The 20,118-nt window shown below is 42.7% G+C and overlaps 1 protein-coding gene across 1 annotated transcript in view; it reads left to right on the top strand.

Moving 5' to 3' along the window:
* The window catches only part of LOC104076729 (dynein heavy chain 9, axonemal-like), a gene marked incomplete at both ends in the record, with an annotated part of 78,857 nt that overhangs the window by 8,500 nt on the left and 50,239 nt on the right, over positions 1-20,118 (top strand). The window contains 4 exons of the mRNA XM_009577700.1: positions 2,621-2,785; positions 5,117-5,257; positions 9,084-9,254; positions 11,181-11,303. Coding sequence (XP_009575995.1) covers positions 2,621-2,785; positions 5,117-5,257; positions 9,084-9,254; positions 11,181-11,303 — 600 coding nt within the window. The remainder of the gene's footprint in view (positions 1-2,620; positions 2,786-5,116; positions 5,258-9,083; positions 9,255-11,180; positions 11,304-20,118) is intronic.

Genomic DNA, 20,118 nt, shown 5'->3' with positions numbered 1-20,118 from the left:
TCTTTTTCTTCAGTGATTCCCAGTTATTCAGTTTTTCTGTTCCTTCTTATCTTTGAAGCTGTCTTTATCTGATTCACAGGATTGCACTCCTGTTACAACGGGTGTTCAGAGTCCGAGACCATATTTGCACTCTACCATATTTTCGTTCTAGACTGTCGTGGTTTCACCCCAGCCAGCAACTAAGCACCACACAGCCACTCGCTCACTCCCCCCCGGTGGGACGGGGGAGAGAATCGTGAAGGGTAAAACTGAGAAAACTCGTGGGTTGAGATAAAGACAGTTTAAGTAAAGCAAAAGCTGCATGCTCAAGCAAAGCAAAACAAGGAATTTATTCACCACTTCCCATCAGCAGGCAGGTGTTCAGCCATCTCCAGGAAAGCAGGGCTCCATCGTGCGTAGCAGTTACTTGGGAAGACAAACGCCATCACTCCAAACGTCCTCGCTTCCTTCTTCTTCCCCTCCCTAAGACTGAATCCTGCAAAACTGGCCTGTAGCTCTGGTGAACCTTTTTTTTTTTTTTTTAATGGAATGAAATTTAGAAATCTCTCAGAGCAACCTGTTTCCCAGAAGTAGTGCTGTTATATATCAACTGTGAAATAACAGATAATGAGCTCCACTGAAGAAATAAGAAATTATGTCCTTGCTACTGCTGAAAACAATAGCATGATAAAACTGCAACAGATGCAGGCTGTTGTGGGGAATACAGCATTGTATGCACTTTTAAGGGTGCATTTCAGAAATTGCGTGGTGATTACAAGCTATTGGAGCAAAATTCACACACATCCTCATTAATAACTCCAGGGCTTACAGTCCATGGTCTGGAATAATAGCTTGCAAAATGTCATTTTTCAAGGCATGCTATGCTTGAATGACAAGAACACGCAAAATTAGCCATGTTAATTTTCTGTTTCAAGACTTGTAAAATATTTACCAGCATGGGCAAACTCCTGTGTGTAATGCCTAGAGAACAGGCCTTTAAAAAGCTGAAATACAAGTAAAAGACATGCTTTGGTGCACACTCTGCTGAATACTTGGGTTGACATTAACATGGAATGAGTGTGTGCGTAACAAGTATATGAAATGTCAGCTCAAATATTGAAAGATAACCTATTAATGAAAAAGTTAGTTAATCTGCTTGAAAATCTCTGACAACAGAGCAAATACTGCTGGCTCCCTTATTGGAAGAGACATAGGGTCACATTTCCCATTTCTAGGGCTCTTCCAGACCCTGTAGGTGGTTGGAAGGTGTGGGTATGTTTTCCAAAAACTGTCTTTGGAGCATTAAATCACTTGGCTTATGACACTGAATCTGTCATGTGCCAGTTGTCATGCCCAGAACTTGTCTCAATTCCACGTGCACCACGTCTGCTACTTCATGGAGCTGGCTATTTTTTGCAGGGCTATAAAACACTCTTTTGCAAGTTACTTGAATTTCTTGGTTGTGACACTTAAATGCAGTCCAAGGATTTAAAACTGTGTGTCACACAGTAGTGTTTTACATACCAGGGTATTAGCGATTGACTTAATTTTTGTAGAGAATAGTCACGAGGCTTATATCTTAGCAGCATCCAAATCAGATGCACAGCTTTCCCACAGGATGTTTTTTGTGATAATGCTAAAAATAGGCATTCACAATAGGACCAATAGTGGAATAACACAATATACCTGAAATCCAGGAAAGATGCCATTTCCCTAAGCAAACACTTAGAATAGGGCAATCACATTTTATGGGAGAAAGCCTATTCTGGAGGATCAGTTCAAAAAGGAGCCAGAGGAGAGTCTTTGTTTCCACCATGAACAGCGTTAATGACTGGTATTTCTGCAGAAAAGAGGGAAATGGAACAAGTGTCTGGGGAGAACGGAGGGGGCATTTCACAGAAGTTGGAAAAATTTGCACTATTAATTCAGAAGATCTGCCCTTGAGGCAAGATGGTTGTACTAATCTGTATCTGACTGGCCGTCTTTGTGCTGAGTTTGCAGATCCTTTGGCAGGGGGACTTAGTCTTTGCATGTACAGCTTCTAGCACAGTAAGCCACAGCGAGATCTCGAGGCCAGAATACAAATGGGAGCAGCAATCAGTGAGGCTGTGACTTTGCCCTCAGTTCTGAGCCTGAGATGCGTTGTGCTCATCTCTGGACCCAAGTCACCTTGCTGTTGTTTTTGCCATCAGGTTTTAACCCCGTGGTCCTCATTGCTGGTGTGACTGGTGTTGGTGTGTAGTGACAAGTGCAGAGGGGTGAGAAGCAGCAGGGACTATCCAGGCTGACTTGAGCCCAATAAATAGATACTTCTAAGACAGAGATGCAGAATGTATGTTTGAGATGGGGGATGAAGGTCTTTTCCTCCTGAGTAATTTCCAGCATTTTAATACATTCCTAGTGAAAGGGCTCAGCTCTCCTTGTGCTTTCTGTGCTGTTCAAGGTTTCTCTGAGTTGATGGCTTGCTGGATATGGAGTGATCCCCAGAGCTCTGCCCATGCCCAAAAGTCTCAGAGAGCAGGAGTAAGCAATATTGGACTATGGCAATTGTCAGTTAGAAGTCTGTTCCCATATGAAGGTGGTTAATCCTTACTTTACCACGTGTTTTGTGGCTAAAACTTTCTGAATTTATTTTTTGCAGTCAGATCTTACAAAGCAACAGAATGGATTCAAAATCACCTTGAAAACATTAGAGGACAACTTGCTCTCTCGGCTGTCATCAGCATCTGGGAACTTCCTGGGAGACACAGCATTGGTGGAGAACTTGGAGATCACTAAACAGACAGCTGCAGAAATTGAAGAGAAGGTACAAAGACAGTGATAGCCTAGAGAAAAGCATGTGTGTGATTTTAACTTCTTTACTCTGTCCATCTCTGTCCCTTCTGCTGAGTAGAGAGTAGAAAGTGGTATAAATTGAAGTGTTCTCCATTCTGGACAGCTTCAGGCCATTTAGCTCTTTGGAGCTTTTGTATGTTAAATGGCCTATTTAAGACCAAGAGAAAACATTAGTGCCTGATGTAAAGACAATAAAATTTACACAGTGTATCAAGGCAGCTTTAAACTGTTCCAGCATAATCCTGAATACATCACACTTCCTCAATTAAGCTGGATTTTAGTATTGACCGGGGACTGGAATTTGTTGAGTTTGCCATCTCGAGTAAATCTGCAAGAACTTGGGTATTTCATATGCTTCCATTCCTTAGAGTATAAATCAGCATCTGTATTAGCTGTACACTATCAGCATTGCCACCTACCTAGTTCACCTTGCTGGCTAGATGGGGTTAGTTAAATGCAGAGTGGTTTTCCCCTGCTACTGAGGGAACTTGAGAAGTGTGGTTGTCATGCCAGGATTGCGATAGGACTCCTGTATGGCCATTCTCAACTGCTTCCCTCCACAGTCCTCCCTTCTTCACAGCCTACACTTGTCCTCTCCAGCCCACTAGCCCATGCTGCCTGGATAAGTGATCCACGTGCTGGGGTCGGGCTGGAACTGCGTCTCACTTCCCAGAGCTGTAGCTCCAACGACCAAGGAACTAAGTGGTCCACATTAAACATTGGAATTATTTCTGCTAGCAGTTTGTGGTACATAAGATGCATTCAACTCCCTAAGGAGGGTTTGGTTGAACCCCCAAAGAGGATGTTGAAGGGATGTTTTGACCTGGCAAGCTTGGCATCTCCCTCTTGAAGTAGGTGTTCTTGAAGTGCTTCGATTTCTAAACAAGTTGTGGTTGTAAAGCTGGTTACTCCCAACTCTGTGGCAATGGGGATGAATTTTGGAGTTTGCACCTGTTTTTTATGAGTTTGGTACCCACATGGAAAGCTGTCTCAGGGCCCCGTTAGATGTCTGCTTCTCAAGTCAACTCTTACTCTATTCTTGGTCTGTCTACCCAAAGAAAAATGTTCAGCCAACATTTTCCTTCCTATGGAAGTCTTCCCTGCTCTGTTTATGGAAAACAACTGTCTTCCCCACCTCCAGCTTTTATTTTACTAGATTTATTAGTCGTTTTGGGGATGGGATATCTAAAAGTTAGTTGCCTAAGACTAAGCTAGACTCTGGGCTCCCTTTATAGTCAGTGGAGAGACATGGGTGCTGCCAGAAGGGGGATTCATCTGACGTAGACAGGTGATTCATGGCCCATGTGGATGCTAGTTTCTGCAGTAGATGTTGAAGCTGCTCTTTGGGCGACTCACATATTACAGTCCATCATTGCTCATGGGGATGTGCAAACCGGCTAATCCCACAAATCCCAACATGTGTTGGTTGCACACAACAGCTTAAGGCTTAGTCTGTGCTTTGCTGAGAAGGTTTGATGTGCCCCAGCCAGATGTACTCACACCAGCTCAGGTGACAGCAGAGGGAGATCCAGTGACGTGCATTTCGGTGGGTATCATGCCCTGCTGGCTTGTACAACGTGTGCTGAGCCCTTTTCTGCCACATCCCCATTGCATGGTTTGCTGAGCTAGCTGAATCAGCACCGGCTCGGCAGCATGTGGCTGTGTTGCAAGACACGTATGACTGTACATAGCCAGAGCCTAAAATAATCCCCGAGAGGCTCGAGGATGTCACTTTATGCTCTGAAGTGGAATGAAAGAATGAACAGGACTGAAGACAGGTGGTGTGTCTGCCAAAAGGATTTTCACCGTGTCCATGACAGCAGCTATGCAGATACCTGGTCAGCAAGGTAGGGGTGCATTAAATGCTGTTGAGGAAAGGCAGCAAATAGCCGTTGTAAATTAGCAGTTCTCAGCCTTGGGGGAAGCTGCCTGTGGGGGAGAGCAACACTGTGTTATTAATGACCCGCACAGGAGGGGGGCAATTAGCAGGAGAAACTCATTGATGAGAAAAACAATTCCAGTTAGTAAAGAGCAGGGATCCTAGTGAGAAGCCTGGAGGGGGCTTGGGAAAACAGAGGATTGGGCAACAGGGTGGTAAATGCAGTTAAATGGAGAATATGCCAGAGGAAGGGGGATGCTGGGAGCGGGCTGCCTGACTGCACCATGGTCCCTGCAGTGGTTGCATGTGGGTTGCCACAGCTTGGCCTGTCGTCTTTGTGGCAGATGTCAACCCTCCCCTGGGCTGCATACTCAATTCACAAACAAGTTCTCACAGTAATTTTGTTCTGTGTTTTCCTCCCAGGTCCAGGAGTCTAAGGTGACAGAAAGCAAGATTAATGAGGCCAGAGAGCACTACAGGCCTGCTGCTGCGCGGGCCTCTCTGCTGTACTTCACCATGAATGACCTCCATGCCATCCATCCCATGTACCAGTTCTCTCTGAAGGTATTGTCCCCATGAGCCGCAGGCCGAGCCCACGGCTGCAGGAGGCAGTGCCGCTGCTTCTCTCTCTTACTGAGGTTCAAAGTTATCGTATTGGGGATATTTGAACTCCCAGACAAAAAGGTGATCTAACCTAAACCATTCTGCTGGTTTTGTTTTACGGAAAAGTTTCCTGTAATTTATTTCTTTATATGTCTACTTAACATACATTACTTTTAACTTGCGTTGCGATAGTGTTTAGGGCTCATTGAGGAACATTTGTCCAAAACTCACGGCAAATGCTGAGCAGAGCGCGTTCATCGCTGCCCTCGCTGGAAGGAGCAGGGTTTCAGCAGCACCTGCAAAGACCCAGTGAAGAGTCGTCTGAATGCCAAAAGAAAATGTCCCTCTGTGTTGAGCACTGAGTGTGGGCCAGGGTCCCTACTCGGCTCTGAATTGGTGGTCAGATTGGGATCAGGTTAGATGAGCCTTAATTAGCTTTTCTTTCTTTTGCTTGGTTTCTTTCTAAGCAGTTGAAGTCTTGTGGAAAGACACAGTCTGACTTAGCGATGCATTAACATCCTTTATTACTAAAAATCCAGGAAGTTTCTTTGCAAAGCCATTTGTTCTTTTTTCCATATTCACAGCCTTGGCCTGGGCAGAACAAGGTGAGCAATGGATTTAAAAGATATCATATGGGGAAAGAGCCAACAAAGTACTTTTTTCTATGTATTTTATATATTTATGCACAGAGATTTTGCACAGCATTTGGAGTCACTTGCTCCATTAGTTAATCTTTTCTTTATATTTATATTGGTTCTGTATCTGTGATGTCATCAGGGTCATAATGCCTGTGCAGATATTTCACAAGTTAACAGGAATTGCCACAGCCCTTAACAATTATCCAAGACCTTGATGTTGAAACGGTCCTGACTTCCCAAATGACACGGTATTAAAACATCGCATCAGTCTTTAAACACAGTCCTGTCCCACTGAGACATCACCAGGGATTTATTGCCACCTTCTATACAAAAGGCAAGTCATTCCTACTTCTGTCTTTACAACACAAGACGGGTCCCCAGCAGCTGGGCTTTCAGGAGCTTGGGTGCTTTCTACATTACAGTTACAAAAGCCTTTCAGGTAGTCAACAGCATGGTGTGAAATCTAACTTTTGTTAGTGTCTGTGTACGGTTGGTGTGAAGGGATAGGTAGTATGTGCATGACTTGAATGTTCACTGCCTTTTGGTATGGGCCTGCATACACGCTTATCTACAGTCTGGAGGAGTCCTCCAGAGGGCTGTGTTTCTGCTCTTCTCACGATGTTGTGTGGCCATCAGACAGACAAGTAAGCCTACTGCCTAAAATGTCCTTAGACTAGAAGTGCAGATGGGATTTATGGGTGTGTTACCACCTTGCAGTGTGGACGCTGGCAGTCTCAGCTACAGGCATGCTCATGATGGCAGTATGAACATTCCAATGGGGACCATGCTGGGAGAGAGACCACTTTTTCCCCTGTGCTCCTAAAATAAATGTAGAAGAGACATAGCCAAAGGGTCTGTGCTCCAAAGGCCTTGCTACTTTTCTGTCCTGTCTAAATAGACTACCCTTCCCTACATAGCAAGTGTAGTTCTGTAGTACATGGACATGTTACATGGAGAACTAGGAATGATGTCCATCCTTTGGAGACATTCCCACCTGGACTTGTTCTCTCCAGAACACCTGGAGAACATTTCCAACATGACAGGTTGATTTCAATGTAATTATTACTACTCATAGTGATGGGGCTGAACAGTCCCACTTTCCATGTGGCAGCAGAGCCCAGCTGGAAACGAGTAGCTTTTGTGGGAATGAGAGCATGGCCATGTTTTCCAAGTTTCTTGACTATCTTTTAGATACCGGTGCTTCTCTTTAAGATGGGTGTGAATAGACTGAGACTCCACTTGCCACAATAGAGGAGCTAGATCTTTAGAATGTAATATATGATCAGTAGTGATTTCATAGTTTCATGTCTTTGCTTCATGTTTGAGCATCACTTAGTCAGTTGTTTTCTGTTCCTTGACTGGTAGGAAGTGGTGTTTCTTTCAAGCCATGTCCTCTACCTTTGAAGCTGCTTAGGCAGGGGTCCCCTCTTTCTGTCCTCTGCATGTGCTGCCCAAGACACTGGGGAAATCTTGGTCTCTGGGCAGCTTCTAAGGACCTGCTGCAGTAAAAATGAAAGTGCAATCCCTTGCCTTGGCAGAGTAATCTCAATAGGTCTGGCCAGTAGAGACCCAAGGACCTTTCAGGGTATTTATAGGCGAGTTCTGGTTTTAATGTTTTAATAAACAGAAGACCTTTTTTTATCACAGGAGAAAGGTACTTTGGGAGATGGAGGGTTAAATGAGATGGCATCCTAGTCTAGAACTTCTTCCAAATGACTTTTTACCTTGACAAGTGACCTGGAAAAAGTAATTGAGAAGAGAATACAGAAAAGAAGCTTTTCTTTTTCATATCTACAACTCATATATTGAAACAATTTTACCAGGAAAATGTACAGAATATGTTTTGTACAAAGATGCCCTTTGAAAGATTCATTCCTTACACATACATAATAGATACAGGAGTTTCTGAGGTTTCACTTTTAATCTACGTCTTCTGTATTTTGTTTGTTTTATGTTGTCCAGTTAACATTAGCATTGTGTATAAATACATAGACAATTATTGGGTGAAATGTTTTTATCTAATAAATTTTGATGACAGATCATAAAACATGGTGTAAAGATGCACAGACATGATTTTAAAATACATATCACACAGCTAGAAGCCCATTATAAATTAGAGCACACAAGATTTATATGTTACTCTGCAGCATGTTTTAACACAATTTAAAGAAATGTGAAGCAGGAAAATGCATTTCGCAATTATTTAATAATGAAGTAGGTATCAATGTTACTTTAATTTCTTGAGACATCATTTTTCCTTTGTAGAACCCTAAAAATAGTGCTGCCAACACAGTCATGCCTTGTCCAGTTGGTGCTATTAATTTGTATTGGCCTGGTTATTTCCTAATAGCTGGGTCCCAGTGTATAGAGCCTTGCATTGCTAATCAGGACTTATGTATTTTTTTTCTTCTTCTTTTTCCATTTGCATTTGATCATTTGCTAATGGGTTTTCTTTGGATGGCTCTGAAAGTTTTTTGTCTTTTCCTTTAGATCAGAAAAGTTATTACAAGAATCCTTAGTATTTTATATAAAAGCATCATTCTCGATGCATGCACCCATCCCCGAGGGGACTTTACTGACTGGTAAATCCCATTTCCACAAGATTAAGTCCTACCTGCCCTTCTCATCTAGTCCTTTGCTGAATCCAGACAGTAAAATACTCATGGGACTTTTTTTTGTATTTAGGGGAATTGCTTTTTTCTAAGTTGAAACATTTGTGAAATAGGAGATATGCTTTCCTCTGGGAACGCCACTATCTTTTGGCTCAGCATTCGCAGAGAAAGTGGACCGTGTAATCCCTATGAAAGAACACATTTGGTCAGAGAAATGTTTCCTGTATCCATTGTGTCTTAATTCAGTCAGCCTGTCTCTGCACTGTCTCAAGCCCAAGAGAGCGCAATGTCACGGGGAATGTCATCATTCCCTGGCTGTATGTTCCTGAAAAAGCAGCTAAAGGCAGATACAGGGTCTGGTCTCTAGATGTGTTCCCCTGCCTCCTGGAGCTGGAGGGCCACACTGCTGGGCAGATGGGAATGCTTTGTTTGTGGCCCCAGAGTTGGCTTCACTTATTGCAACACTTCAGGTGATACCCAGGAGCATGCAAAGAGCATCTAGAAACCACCGGTGTCCTTCTGTGTCTCCTCACCCAGGCATTCAGCATCGTGTTTCAGAAAGCCATTGAGAGGGCACCTCCAGATGAGAGCCTCGCAGTGCGTGTGCTGAACCTCATCGACAGCATTACTTTCTCTGTGTTCCAGTACACAACCCGGGGGCTGTTTGAGTGTGATAAATTGACCTACACCGCTCAAGTTACCTTCCAGGTAAACATCACCATTTCATGTAATTTGTATGCAATGATTTATTTTACAGGCAAAGATATTGGCATGCAGAGAAAGCTCAAACTATCCCAGCTGTGGCCTTCAGCATCAGAGCAGCAAAGGGCTGGGGAACTGATTTTCTTCTCTGCCTCTCTTGCTGATAACAGTCACAGATGCTGTGTTTGATTTGCTTTATGCTGACAAATGATTGTTTGAGAGAGTAATACCTGCTTGCAGGACCTGAAAAAAGGGCAAAGCAAGCTGGTCTTGAAGGCTTATTGGTTTTATCCAAAAGAAATCCTTGCTACATAGCTGTTGTCTTTTGTTCAGTGTATTAGTATAATTTTTAGTCTGCAATGTGAGCAAGGAGACCTTTGTATATCCCTACGCTGAAATCAAATTCAATCAATAAATAGTGCTGGGCATGACGTTGCAAAGTTGTTATTAAGTTTGTGCAGTGAATGACTGTGTAAATGACATGTAGAATGCAGATATGAACCAAGTTTGAACTGCTGAAATGCTGTGCAGGTCTAAGTCAAGTGCCACTTGATCCAGTGATTGCCACGATTTTTTAATTCTGTATAACAAAATACTATGTGTAAAAGGGAAAGTAGGTATATATATGTATACACACATATATATACATATATAAAAAAATGGACTCTAACAATATATTTAGTTAATAAATTGTCTGCGTGTAAAAAGTCAGCTTATATTTTGCAATGTCAGCCTTAATTCTGACCCAAAGGATACCTATATTTGCTAATATATATCTCTAAATAAAGTACTTAATTAGCACACATTGTGCTTGTGACTACACTAAGCATTAAAAATAGTTAATGGGTCACTTTAAGCTGCCAGGAAAACCAGCATCCACAATTTCAGTGTGCGGAGGCAGTTGAGTGATGAGGCACGTGATTCTCCCATATAAAAAAGCAGTTGGCTCTTGAACTGAGTACCTCATTACCATCATTGGTGGAAGAGGTGCCTGGCACACTTCATATGCCATTGCCCAGTGGGCAATAACGAGATACAGTCTAGGATCTGTAACAAGGAAATGACAAACTCGCCACTCCAGCACTGTTCTTTTTCCACTCAGAATTGCTGTGCAGGGTTTTTAAGTTTGTCTCTGAGATTTCAGAAGTCTGGCAGTGCACGTGGAGCAGTGGCTCCAACTGGGCTCATGAGCATGTGTGGCTTTCCAGAATGACCTCGAACATCGCTCTGGCAGTCTTGCTTCATGTACTCCCAAAAGCCACCATTGGTGGTAAAAATATTGATAGTAGCTGAATGGCTCAGGTGCTCTCCGGTGTCTGAGACCTCAGGGACCTGCTTATTCTCTTGGTGCGTGTAACATATTTTTTTTTTTTTCATTTTGTGGGGTTTTTCTTGTTTGTTTGTTTTTCAAAACACTTTCAGTATGTCTCTACTTTCAAAATTGAAAAAGATAGTGAGAGATGGACAAGACCTTGGTAGCATGCCCTAAGGATGCATGCTCTGGTTCCTTTCAAGAAAGTTATCTGTTCTCTAACTGCAGATATCAAGCACAGGGACCTGCAGCACACCCTGCAGCCTGTGTCTCTGCTGGCAGGGACGACTTCTCAGTGTGCTATCTGTGAACCTGGATCACAGCCCTTTCTACACAGTTTTCCCAAACTTTGGTCGTCTTATGTTGCCAATCTCCATACTCGTTCCTGATCCTCTTTTGGGGAGACCCAAAGCACCTACTTGGCATGTTTCATCACACCCCTCCAACATGCGTTCTTTTTAGCCACACTTCGGCAGGCATGTTTCATCACACCCCTCCAACATGCATTCTTTTTAGCCACACTTCAGCGGCTACGTGAGTTGAATAATTAATCTGCTAGAGTATATTGCTGCTCTGTATCCTGGCTGCTCAAGGGTATTTTGGATTTTTTTGAATTACAGATACTTCTGATGAGTAAAGAAATCAACACAGTAGAACTGGATTTTCTACTAAGATACCCAGCACAGACCAGAGTCACAAGCCCTGTGGACTTCCTGTCCAATCATTCCTGGGGAGGAATCAAGGTACCTGTTTCACTCGAACTGTGTGAAATCAGCATCCCTTATCTCCACTAAAAGCCTTTGAGCAGCCTTCAAGTTGGTCCTTATAGCATTTGGTGAACAAAGTTCTGACCGTACATAAGAAGTAGCACAAAAATGCCACAGAAGTGGAGAGTTCTGTAGGTACAAGACTGACTTTGTGGGCTCTTCATGACTGTACCCCTGACGATTTGTGTGTCCCCAAGAAGGTGATTTTTCCCTCTGAACTGACTTTGTGGGCTCTTCATGACTGTACCTCTGATGATTTGTGTGTTCCCAAGAAGGTGATTTTTCCCTCTGAGATTTAGGCTTCTCTGTAAGAGAAGAATGAGAATATCCTCTGGTTTTTGTGTTTAGAGATGGTAAAGGACGAATATCCTCTGGTTTTTGTGTTTAGAGATTGTAAAAGATATGAAGATCTTCACTGTATTTGGGAGGAGGTGGGAATTTAAGGTAGATATGACCGTATGCAGAGATGTGCTGGGGACAGAGTAGTGACAGCTGACAGGCCTTCTGCAAAAAAGTACTGTCATGGCAATGAGAAGGTCTAACAGCTGCCAATGTGTTTGGAGTGAGAGGTGAGGAAGAGCATCCCAAAGAGGTGTGAGTTATGCCATCTTTGCTCCTATTTGTCAACAAAATGTGAATTGTGCTGGATTTGAACCTGATTCAGCAGAGTATGATTTGTTTTCTGGAAGGGGTCAAAATGTTCTTCAAATTAGGCATGCTCATTCACACCTTGTTGGATCTAAGATTGTATCTTTTGTTTTATTGTGGCTTCTGATCAGTCTCTGGCACCTGCTGTGATTTAAGAAACAGTTTTATTTATAGCATGCTGCCCTCATGGGACATTTCTCTGGTGCTATAAAGTAGGGAGTGAAGACATCCTGGTTTCATTGGGATAATTCTCAAATTTTCATCTGGGACATTGGGTTTTGCCTTTCTCTCCCTTCCACCGTGCTGGACAGAGGATGTATCTGGTTCCTGGAGGGTGACCAGGCAAATGTGAATCTTCATCAAGGCCCAAAACACCTCTGATATTCTTTTCCTGTTTGTATTGTTTTGTGGAGCTTTCCAGAGTTTTGCAGGATCCCTGGCTTATGGTGCCACATGCCTTTCTGGGCAAGCACATGCTAGGCTGTGCTTCACTTGGCAAACACTGTCTTTTAAGGTAGCACAGAGTTGGAGCTCTAAGTTGCAGACTGCAGTTCAGAAGTCAAATGAAGCTGATGTTTCTAACCCAGGTCAGTCATAGTGATTTCAAATGCTAGCATGGAACAATTCATGCCAGATGTGTCTGCCCTGACCAGGAGTTATCATCTCCGTCTCTTCACTGATGGTGAGGACGGGGCCTCTGCCTCATTCTGCACACGCACGTCACCTAGCTCGCGTTGAAAATGTCACAATCACATTTTCAGCCACAAAATAAACTTGGAACTTCTCACTAAACCAGTCCTGTTCATCTTCTAAAAGGCATATTTCCATAATAATGGAGGAATTAAAAAAAGCTCTGCATCCTTTCTTTAATCATCTTCTGTTCAGCGGTGGTGTTTTGCTGCTCAGACAGCAGCAGCTTTATTTTTCTTTCTCCTTTGAAGATAAATTAAATGGACACTTAGGGTCAACAGACATAATCAGGAGAACTCAGCCATCAAGCCCATGAAATATATGCTTTGCAACAGCATATTTTGTCTTTGGGCTGTGCATTCTGTATAGATTGTAGATGTACATACATATTATTGCTTGAAATCTCAGGCTTTCTCAACTTTGCTCTGTCCCTACCTACGTTCAGCATGGGGATATATAGGGAGAATGGCGCATTTCAGTTCCTCTGGAGTCCTTCTGTGTGGGAGTTCTTCACTGCTTGGGAATATTCTGCACTGCAAAGCTTCTTTCTACTTCAGTCCTGTAAGTTTCCTCTGGAAGGTGAACTTCCTTCCACCACAGGTTGCAGAAGTTTCGGGCTCTGATTCTCATTTTCGAGATCCTTTTATGTATCTTAGGAAACATTACTCTTGTAGTGCCCAAGGATGCCTTTGCTAGTCCTGCCTGCAGGTGGTACATTCTCCAAGCAGACACCTTCTAAGTTTGCAGTGAGTTTTCTTCTCTGTGAGATGATCCCTTCTGTGCTGGCCCGTTCCAATTCAATGTCGGTGAAATCGCCTTTCGTGTTCCCCATGTGCTTCATCACGATTGCTGCAACTGCATGACTACTGCGATGAAGTTGGTACAGTTGCCAGCTCAGGATCATAAACACCAGAAGGAACATCAACTCCCAGTCATTCATTCTTCAGAGTTTATTCTTGCATCACTATTTGACGTGCCCAGGAGAACAGGCATTTCTGTGCATGGAGTGTCAAAGTGCATAGCAGACTGTGTCAGAGCCTGCTGTGAGACCAGCAGTAAGGAACTTCTACTCATCAGAGTTCAAACAGTGCCAGTGGCATCACTGCAAAAGGTCTTTGGCCCTTTCCCCCAGCTATGTGCCTCAGCTTCGTCCCCACCAGCAGCCTGCACTCCATCACCCCTCAGCCATCCAAAACTGGTGCAGTGTTGGGTATTTATCATGTAGTCATTGTGTGCGTGGAGTAGCTGGAGACTTATCCTGAGGTAGGCAGGAATTGAGGGTGGACTGTCACCTGAAGTTGCTTTGCAATAACTGATTCTCTTTGAGATGAGCCCTTCCCATTCAGCTTCCTCTCTCCCACTGAGTGTCTTGGGGTTTTTGGTTGAGATGGAAACTATGTGATGCCAAGAAGATGCTGCTTTTCACACCCTTTTGCTGAGCTGTGAGATGACAGGATGTAAATGTGTCCAAGTGTGCTGCACGCATCAGGTGTCTTCATCCTCAGCGTGCATCTGCTGTCCCCATAAATTGCACATCTCAAAGAGTTGCAGTCACTGGTCAATAACCTGCGCTAATTTTATGTATTTCAGGATTTTCAGATAGTGAATTCTATATTATCAGATACTGAATACTTTTCAGATTGTCTTTTGTGATGATTGTAGTATTGATTTTACTATAAATAATATGGCTGGTGTCAACTTTATTAGTGTTTATGATCTATTAATGTGTGTTGCTTTATTAGCCTTTGAGTTTTTGGCAACTCCAGTTACTTGAGGCATGGTTTTAGTACAATCACATTTTGTCATAGACTGCTATAATTAGGTTAATTAGTCATGGCTTCTATACAGCTTATTAGCAGGCTAAAATCTCCTTTCTTTCATCAGGGAGATTAAGTGCTGTAATAAATTGTTTCTTCAACAAAGCTTAAGCAAAGTACATTTCAGATTCATATTTCAAATTCGAAGTGGAATTTAGCATTCTGCTAATTTTTCACAGAAACATTGAAAATGCTCCTGCATAAACCTCTTGCCAGGGGTTTCAGGCCAAGATAGTAATGCCAAAAGAAATCAATATTTATATTAGTGGCCCATTCTGTGCCTCCCATTTTTGGCATATTAACTTCAAAGGAGTCCTCATCAAATGTTGAGGACTCTGGGCATGCAAATAGCCTTGTGTGACATGCCTTATTATTTATTATTGTTGTTTGATTAATAAAATATATAGGCTAATAGTCCTTTGCCGTTGTGCAGCTCATGATGCTGGAGCATCTGACACACATTTATGATTTACTTTTCCAGCTTCTTTCAGTAAAAAAGTTCAGCAAAAAGTTTCACAGAGCTTTTTGCTATAATGTGTGTGCCACAGAAGCTCAATATTTACCACGGAATGAAGAAACCCATGTATCTGTTTAGAAGGGCAAGGTTTGTAGAGAAGGGTAATATCTTTTATTAGATCTGCTGATAGATTGGAAAAAATAGGTAAGTTTCAAGCTTTTTAGTGCTTCTTTAAGCCTGAAACAGGAATTGAATTCAAACTATGTACAGGTCAAGAAAAACTGCTCTGAACTTAACTTGATTCTCTTCATCGGTCAGCTTATATGGGAGAAAAAATAGCACCTGTGGAGCCCCTGTGGAGGCACATTAGTTAGCTCTGAACCAAGGGGAAATGTTAGCAAAGGACACAGTCATTAGTCTCAGTGCAAATACTTCCTCTGGATCATTGAAGGGTTAGTTAAGAGCAGGAAGGTGAGAAAATTGTATCATTTAATGAAAGTAGTGCGTTTGCTGAGTCCCTGGCTCTGGTCTTCAACAGAGTTGGTTGTTTCGGTTCTAAGGCCTGTCTTTTGCAGGTACTTAATAATGATCTCTTGAGAAGTCAAAAGTATTCTTTTACTCTTAATGAGATCTTCTGTCTTTTTTCAGTTTCCTTTATTACAGTATGTTATACTTTCCTCACCCTCTATGTTCCCAGTACTTAGCTTGAAAGTTTTCATTTCGGTTGGTACTTCTGAAAAAGTTTTTTGTGTGCATGCAAGGTTTTCCATTTCTTCTGACTCGGCTGTTGATAACTTTACCAATAATGTGTGGACACACCTTAGACCGTGAAGGTACAATGATGCTACTGCTTGAACTGCACAGGACATCAGTCCACAGCCATGTGCAAATGACCATCTTGATATTCTTGTTGCAAGATTGAACTTCACATAGAATCAGTGTAGAGGTTATCCTCTGTAGGGTTTTACCCCCATTTTTTTCTTCTTTCCTTCACTGGAAGGTCTCCAGTGTCATAAGATGAAGGTGTTGATACCTGGATGGGAGATGAGTATTGTCTGAATTGAATTGGGTTTTATGGTTGTTGGGTCTTCCCAACTTCTAGACTATGTCTAGATTAACAAGTAAAATGGCCCAACAGCTGTTTTCTGGCCCTGGCAGCACATGACATGGCACAGTGTGAATCCATACAGCAAAACTCCCCTAGCCTTCCAAACCAGAGAGACCTTATATATTGTTTACTGTGGACAGTCCCTGGAGTGTTTTACCCCCTGGGCTGTGTTCAGGCATTTTCTGGAGCAAACGAGTTGGCCAAAGTCAAATGTGAGCCAGCAACTTACTAGCAACCTGTGTGGCTCATGGTGAGCTTGTGGCTGGACCTCTTCTGAAGCCACAGATTCAGGAGCAGATCAGCAGGCAAGAAAAAGGTGTGTGTCTTCTCCTCACTGTATAGGTATGCTGGGGTCTGAGATAGGAGGATACCCTATAGCCTGAGACAATCTTACTTTGGAACAGCTTTATAGATGCATGAGTGTGGTTCTAGTTCAGAGCTAATATAATCTGCCCATCAGTAGGGCTTATTAGCTTAAGCAAAGCCTCACACGAGGCATAGTTATGCATCTTCTGTTCAGTGCCCAGTGCCAAAAGACCATGCTTGTGTTTCTTAGAGATTCAGCAGGGCAGTTTGTATTTGCCACGAAAAGATCTTATAAATGTACCCAGAGTCAAGCTGGGCTCTTCCTGAGCTTCACCACTACTAATGAAGCCAGTGGTCATGCCCTTATGGTATTCATTTTCATGGTTGTCTTTGCGAAAACCAGCCCTTTTTAGAAGATGGGGGTGGTTCTCAGGCCACTGAAACTAGCCGAGGATTGGGTGAATGGATTTCCATGTGACCCTGGTGATCTCTGCTGTGAAATTCTCCCAAGCTCCAACTCCCTCCATGCCATGCACTTCCTGGGGAGCCATGTCCATGTTGCCTCATGGACTTGTGCTTCCTGCAGAACTGTGGTCCCTGATGAACCGTGCGTGCATCTGGCTTTCACCGCAGCAGCCTGTTCCCAGAGGCTGGATGCAGGCAGCTCTGGATCTCCTTTGCACAGATACATATTTCCCAAGTCTGATTTTCTTTGTGATATTTTCTGCAGCGCCTCTTTATTGCTGAATGCAGATGTGTCCCATAGGGTAAGTGAAGCTAGTTAATATAAAGCAAGGATACACCTGGACAACTTGGATTACTTCTTCATCCCAATCATTTCTCTCATCTTTTTCTGAAGAGGAAGAATTTTCATTATGTAGATATGAAAACGCTACTGAAAGGGCATTGTTTAATAAATGTGATGTTGAATAATGAGCTCTAAATACTGAATTCAGCTTTCGAGGAGGAGAACAGCAGTAGACAAAGTAGTATATTAACTCCATATTTATAATTTTGCAGAATGCAGATGATAAGATTGCATGTGTGGCTTATGAGATAAAATACCAAATCATATATTTTACATTTAAGAAAACTGGATTTTTTTGACAAAAGAACCAAAGTCTCTCTTCCAACTTTCACTTTTTGTACTTTTTAGACACTGAAACTTTTCATTCTTGTCAAAGATTCATTGTGACACAATCTGCTGCCTAATATTGTGTTTTTTGCACATAAGCAAGGTCCTTTGATCTGGCTGGTCAGATATGAAAGGCTTGCAGCTCACAGCTTTCCATATACACTCAGAATTATTATTATGCCAGAAAATCATAGCCTTAATTAAATCTCTTCCATTAACTCAGTTCTTCAGATGTACAGCCTTTTAGCGTATCTTTGATAGAAAACATTGATTATGATACTTCGATGTGCATTTATCTGCTCTCATCTAGAAGTTTCCTAAGGACATTCATCTGTCCTCACCAGCACTCAAGTCTCAGAGAAATTTTCCCAATGTCTCACAGAAATACTACTTGAGAACACTTTACCTTTTTTTTCCTTTTCTTTTTTAACCTGCTAGCTAACAATCTGATGTTTATCTGAAATACAGCAGAGATTTTTATCACATCAAATATTTAAAGACATACTTTGTTGGTTTCATTGCAAAGTGGAAATTGAATTTTCCTAGATGCCTCTACAGCAGTGTCAGCCTCCGTCCATCACTCTCAATCCACCCATGACACAAAGCCTGCTGTCAGCTGGTCATTTTGAATGTAGAAGTTCTTTCACCATCTAAATGGAAGGAAAGGGAAGTAATTGCTTCATCAGAGTTAGCTTTTAGATATCAAATGTATCTTTTTAAGACATTGTATATCTTTTGAGGTTCTATTGCTTTGCTTAAAAAAATAGAAAAAAAACCCCAAACAGTTGCAGTGCACTCCTGAAAAAATGCGAGTGAACTGTGGACCCAGGATTGACTGCAGAGAGATCTGATGGCTGAGTTCTGCTAGCAACTAAGGGTGTGCAAGCAGTCATCCCATTTTGAACATGATATACTGTACCTAGTCGTGTAAGATGCTTTTGGAAAGGCAATGAAGGCAAATGGCTTGGATTTGGCTCGTCTTTATTAGTTCTTCCTTTTAAGCCCAGATCTGCCATAAAGGACCTGTTGGAGCTCCTTATTTCTGTAACATGGTAGATCTCATAAATGTTTCCTTTGCATGGCAGTGTTGGTTCACAGGAACAGCTGTGACGACTTACGTGCTCAGCTAAATTTTGGCTGGGAACAATCACTGGAACCCTCATGGTAACACCAAGGCTTTACCTGTGTTGAGGCACATGAAATGGCCTTTTGTGGAGGCACTCATGGTCTGTGTATCTTCCCCACCGTGCGACCACAGTGCATCAGCGGACCACAGTATCTCCAGTACCTGAATAGGAGCATCCTTGTGCAATGAATATAGTCTGACAGAGCCATGGGGACAAGCTTTTCACTTCACTCAGAGTTGGCCCAGCCTCTGCTGGAGTCTGGTTTGATTTTTGAGTATTGCATTTTAAGAAAGATGCGGACCTTCTGGTGACAGGGCAGAGCAGAGCAGTGAGAAGTGTCAGATACCTGAAAACGTGACTGTGAGAAGACACTGAGGAGAGGGAGAAAGGGAAGGATTATGTCTGAGGGCCTCCAGATTAAGGGGACAGGAGGGTACAATCCTCAGAAAGTGTCCTCCGAAGGGGAAAGAGCAATCATTTTTCTGTATCAGTAAAGGGTAAAGCAAGGTGCATCTCAAAGAACAGCAAGAAAGATTCACACCAGACATTTGGAAAATCTTTGTGATAGAGGATAGTGAAGGACTGGCATAGATTGCTTGCAGTTTCCGTTACTGAGGTTGTTCGAGCAGGTCATGTGACACATGTATGAGGATTATGTCAGAGGCCTGAGTGCAGTAAGGGACTCTGCAGCTTCTTTATTCTGGTTGCCTGTTCTCAAGGCCAGACCTGCTATAATGCCACCATGAAACCTTGGATCAGACCATTGCTGTGAAAAGAACTGTGAGAAGCCTCATCAAAGGATGGGTCCATACGTATGTGTATATATATGTATATCAGGACACAGAACCATGGACCTTGAGACAGGTGACATCTTGGAACAGATGCTTCAGCTGAGCTCTTCCAGTCCATGAGACATATTTTCTCTTTAAGTTTTGCTATGCATTGGCACATGGTGATGGCCCATCTGTGATTTATAACAGCCAAATTCAGGGAACTTTTCAGAAATACACAAGTACCACCTTTCAGCTGTCCTCACGGACCCATGGCCAACTTCTGGTTCTGGCTGTGTTTCCCCTATTTGATGGAGAGCATCAAAGAGTGAAGAGGAAAGATGGAGAGTGTGGCTTGGCAGAACAGCCTGACTTTGCAAGGCCCATTCTCAAAAAAACCTGAACAACCTCTGCAGAAAATGCAGGAAAAATGCCAATATGAACCTACCTGTGAAATATCTCGGGCAAAATTATGGAAATTTGGTGGGTGGTTATAAGCAACTAGAATACAAAGATTATGACTAAATCTCATTTCTGTTGCTGACCTTTCCTATCCAGTGAAGCTGTCTGTAAGAACGTATTGATAGGAAGGACCTGAGTGCTGAAGCCATTGTTTTCTGATTCATGATACAGGTTTCACTGGGAATTTTCCAAGAGAAGGTAGCGAGATCCAACCCATTACTCCTCAGACCACTTCTGTTGTCCAACCGCAAGGTGCCTGCATTTTGTGATG

This window comes from Fulmarus glacialis, unplaced genomic scaffold (assembly GCF_000690835.1).
Source record: "Fulmarus glacialis isolate BGI_N327 unplaced genomic scaffold, ASM69083v1 scaffold4980, whole genome shotgun sequence".
Taxonomy (NCBI): domain Eukaryota; kingdom Metazoa; phylum Chordata; class Aves; order Procellariiformes; family Procellariidae; genus Fulmarus; species Fulmarus glacialis.
This window is presented reverse-complemented; position numbering and strand designations above follow the sequence as displayed.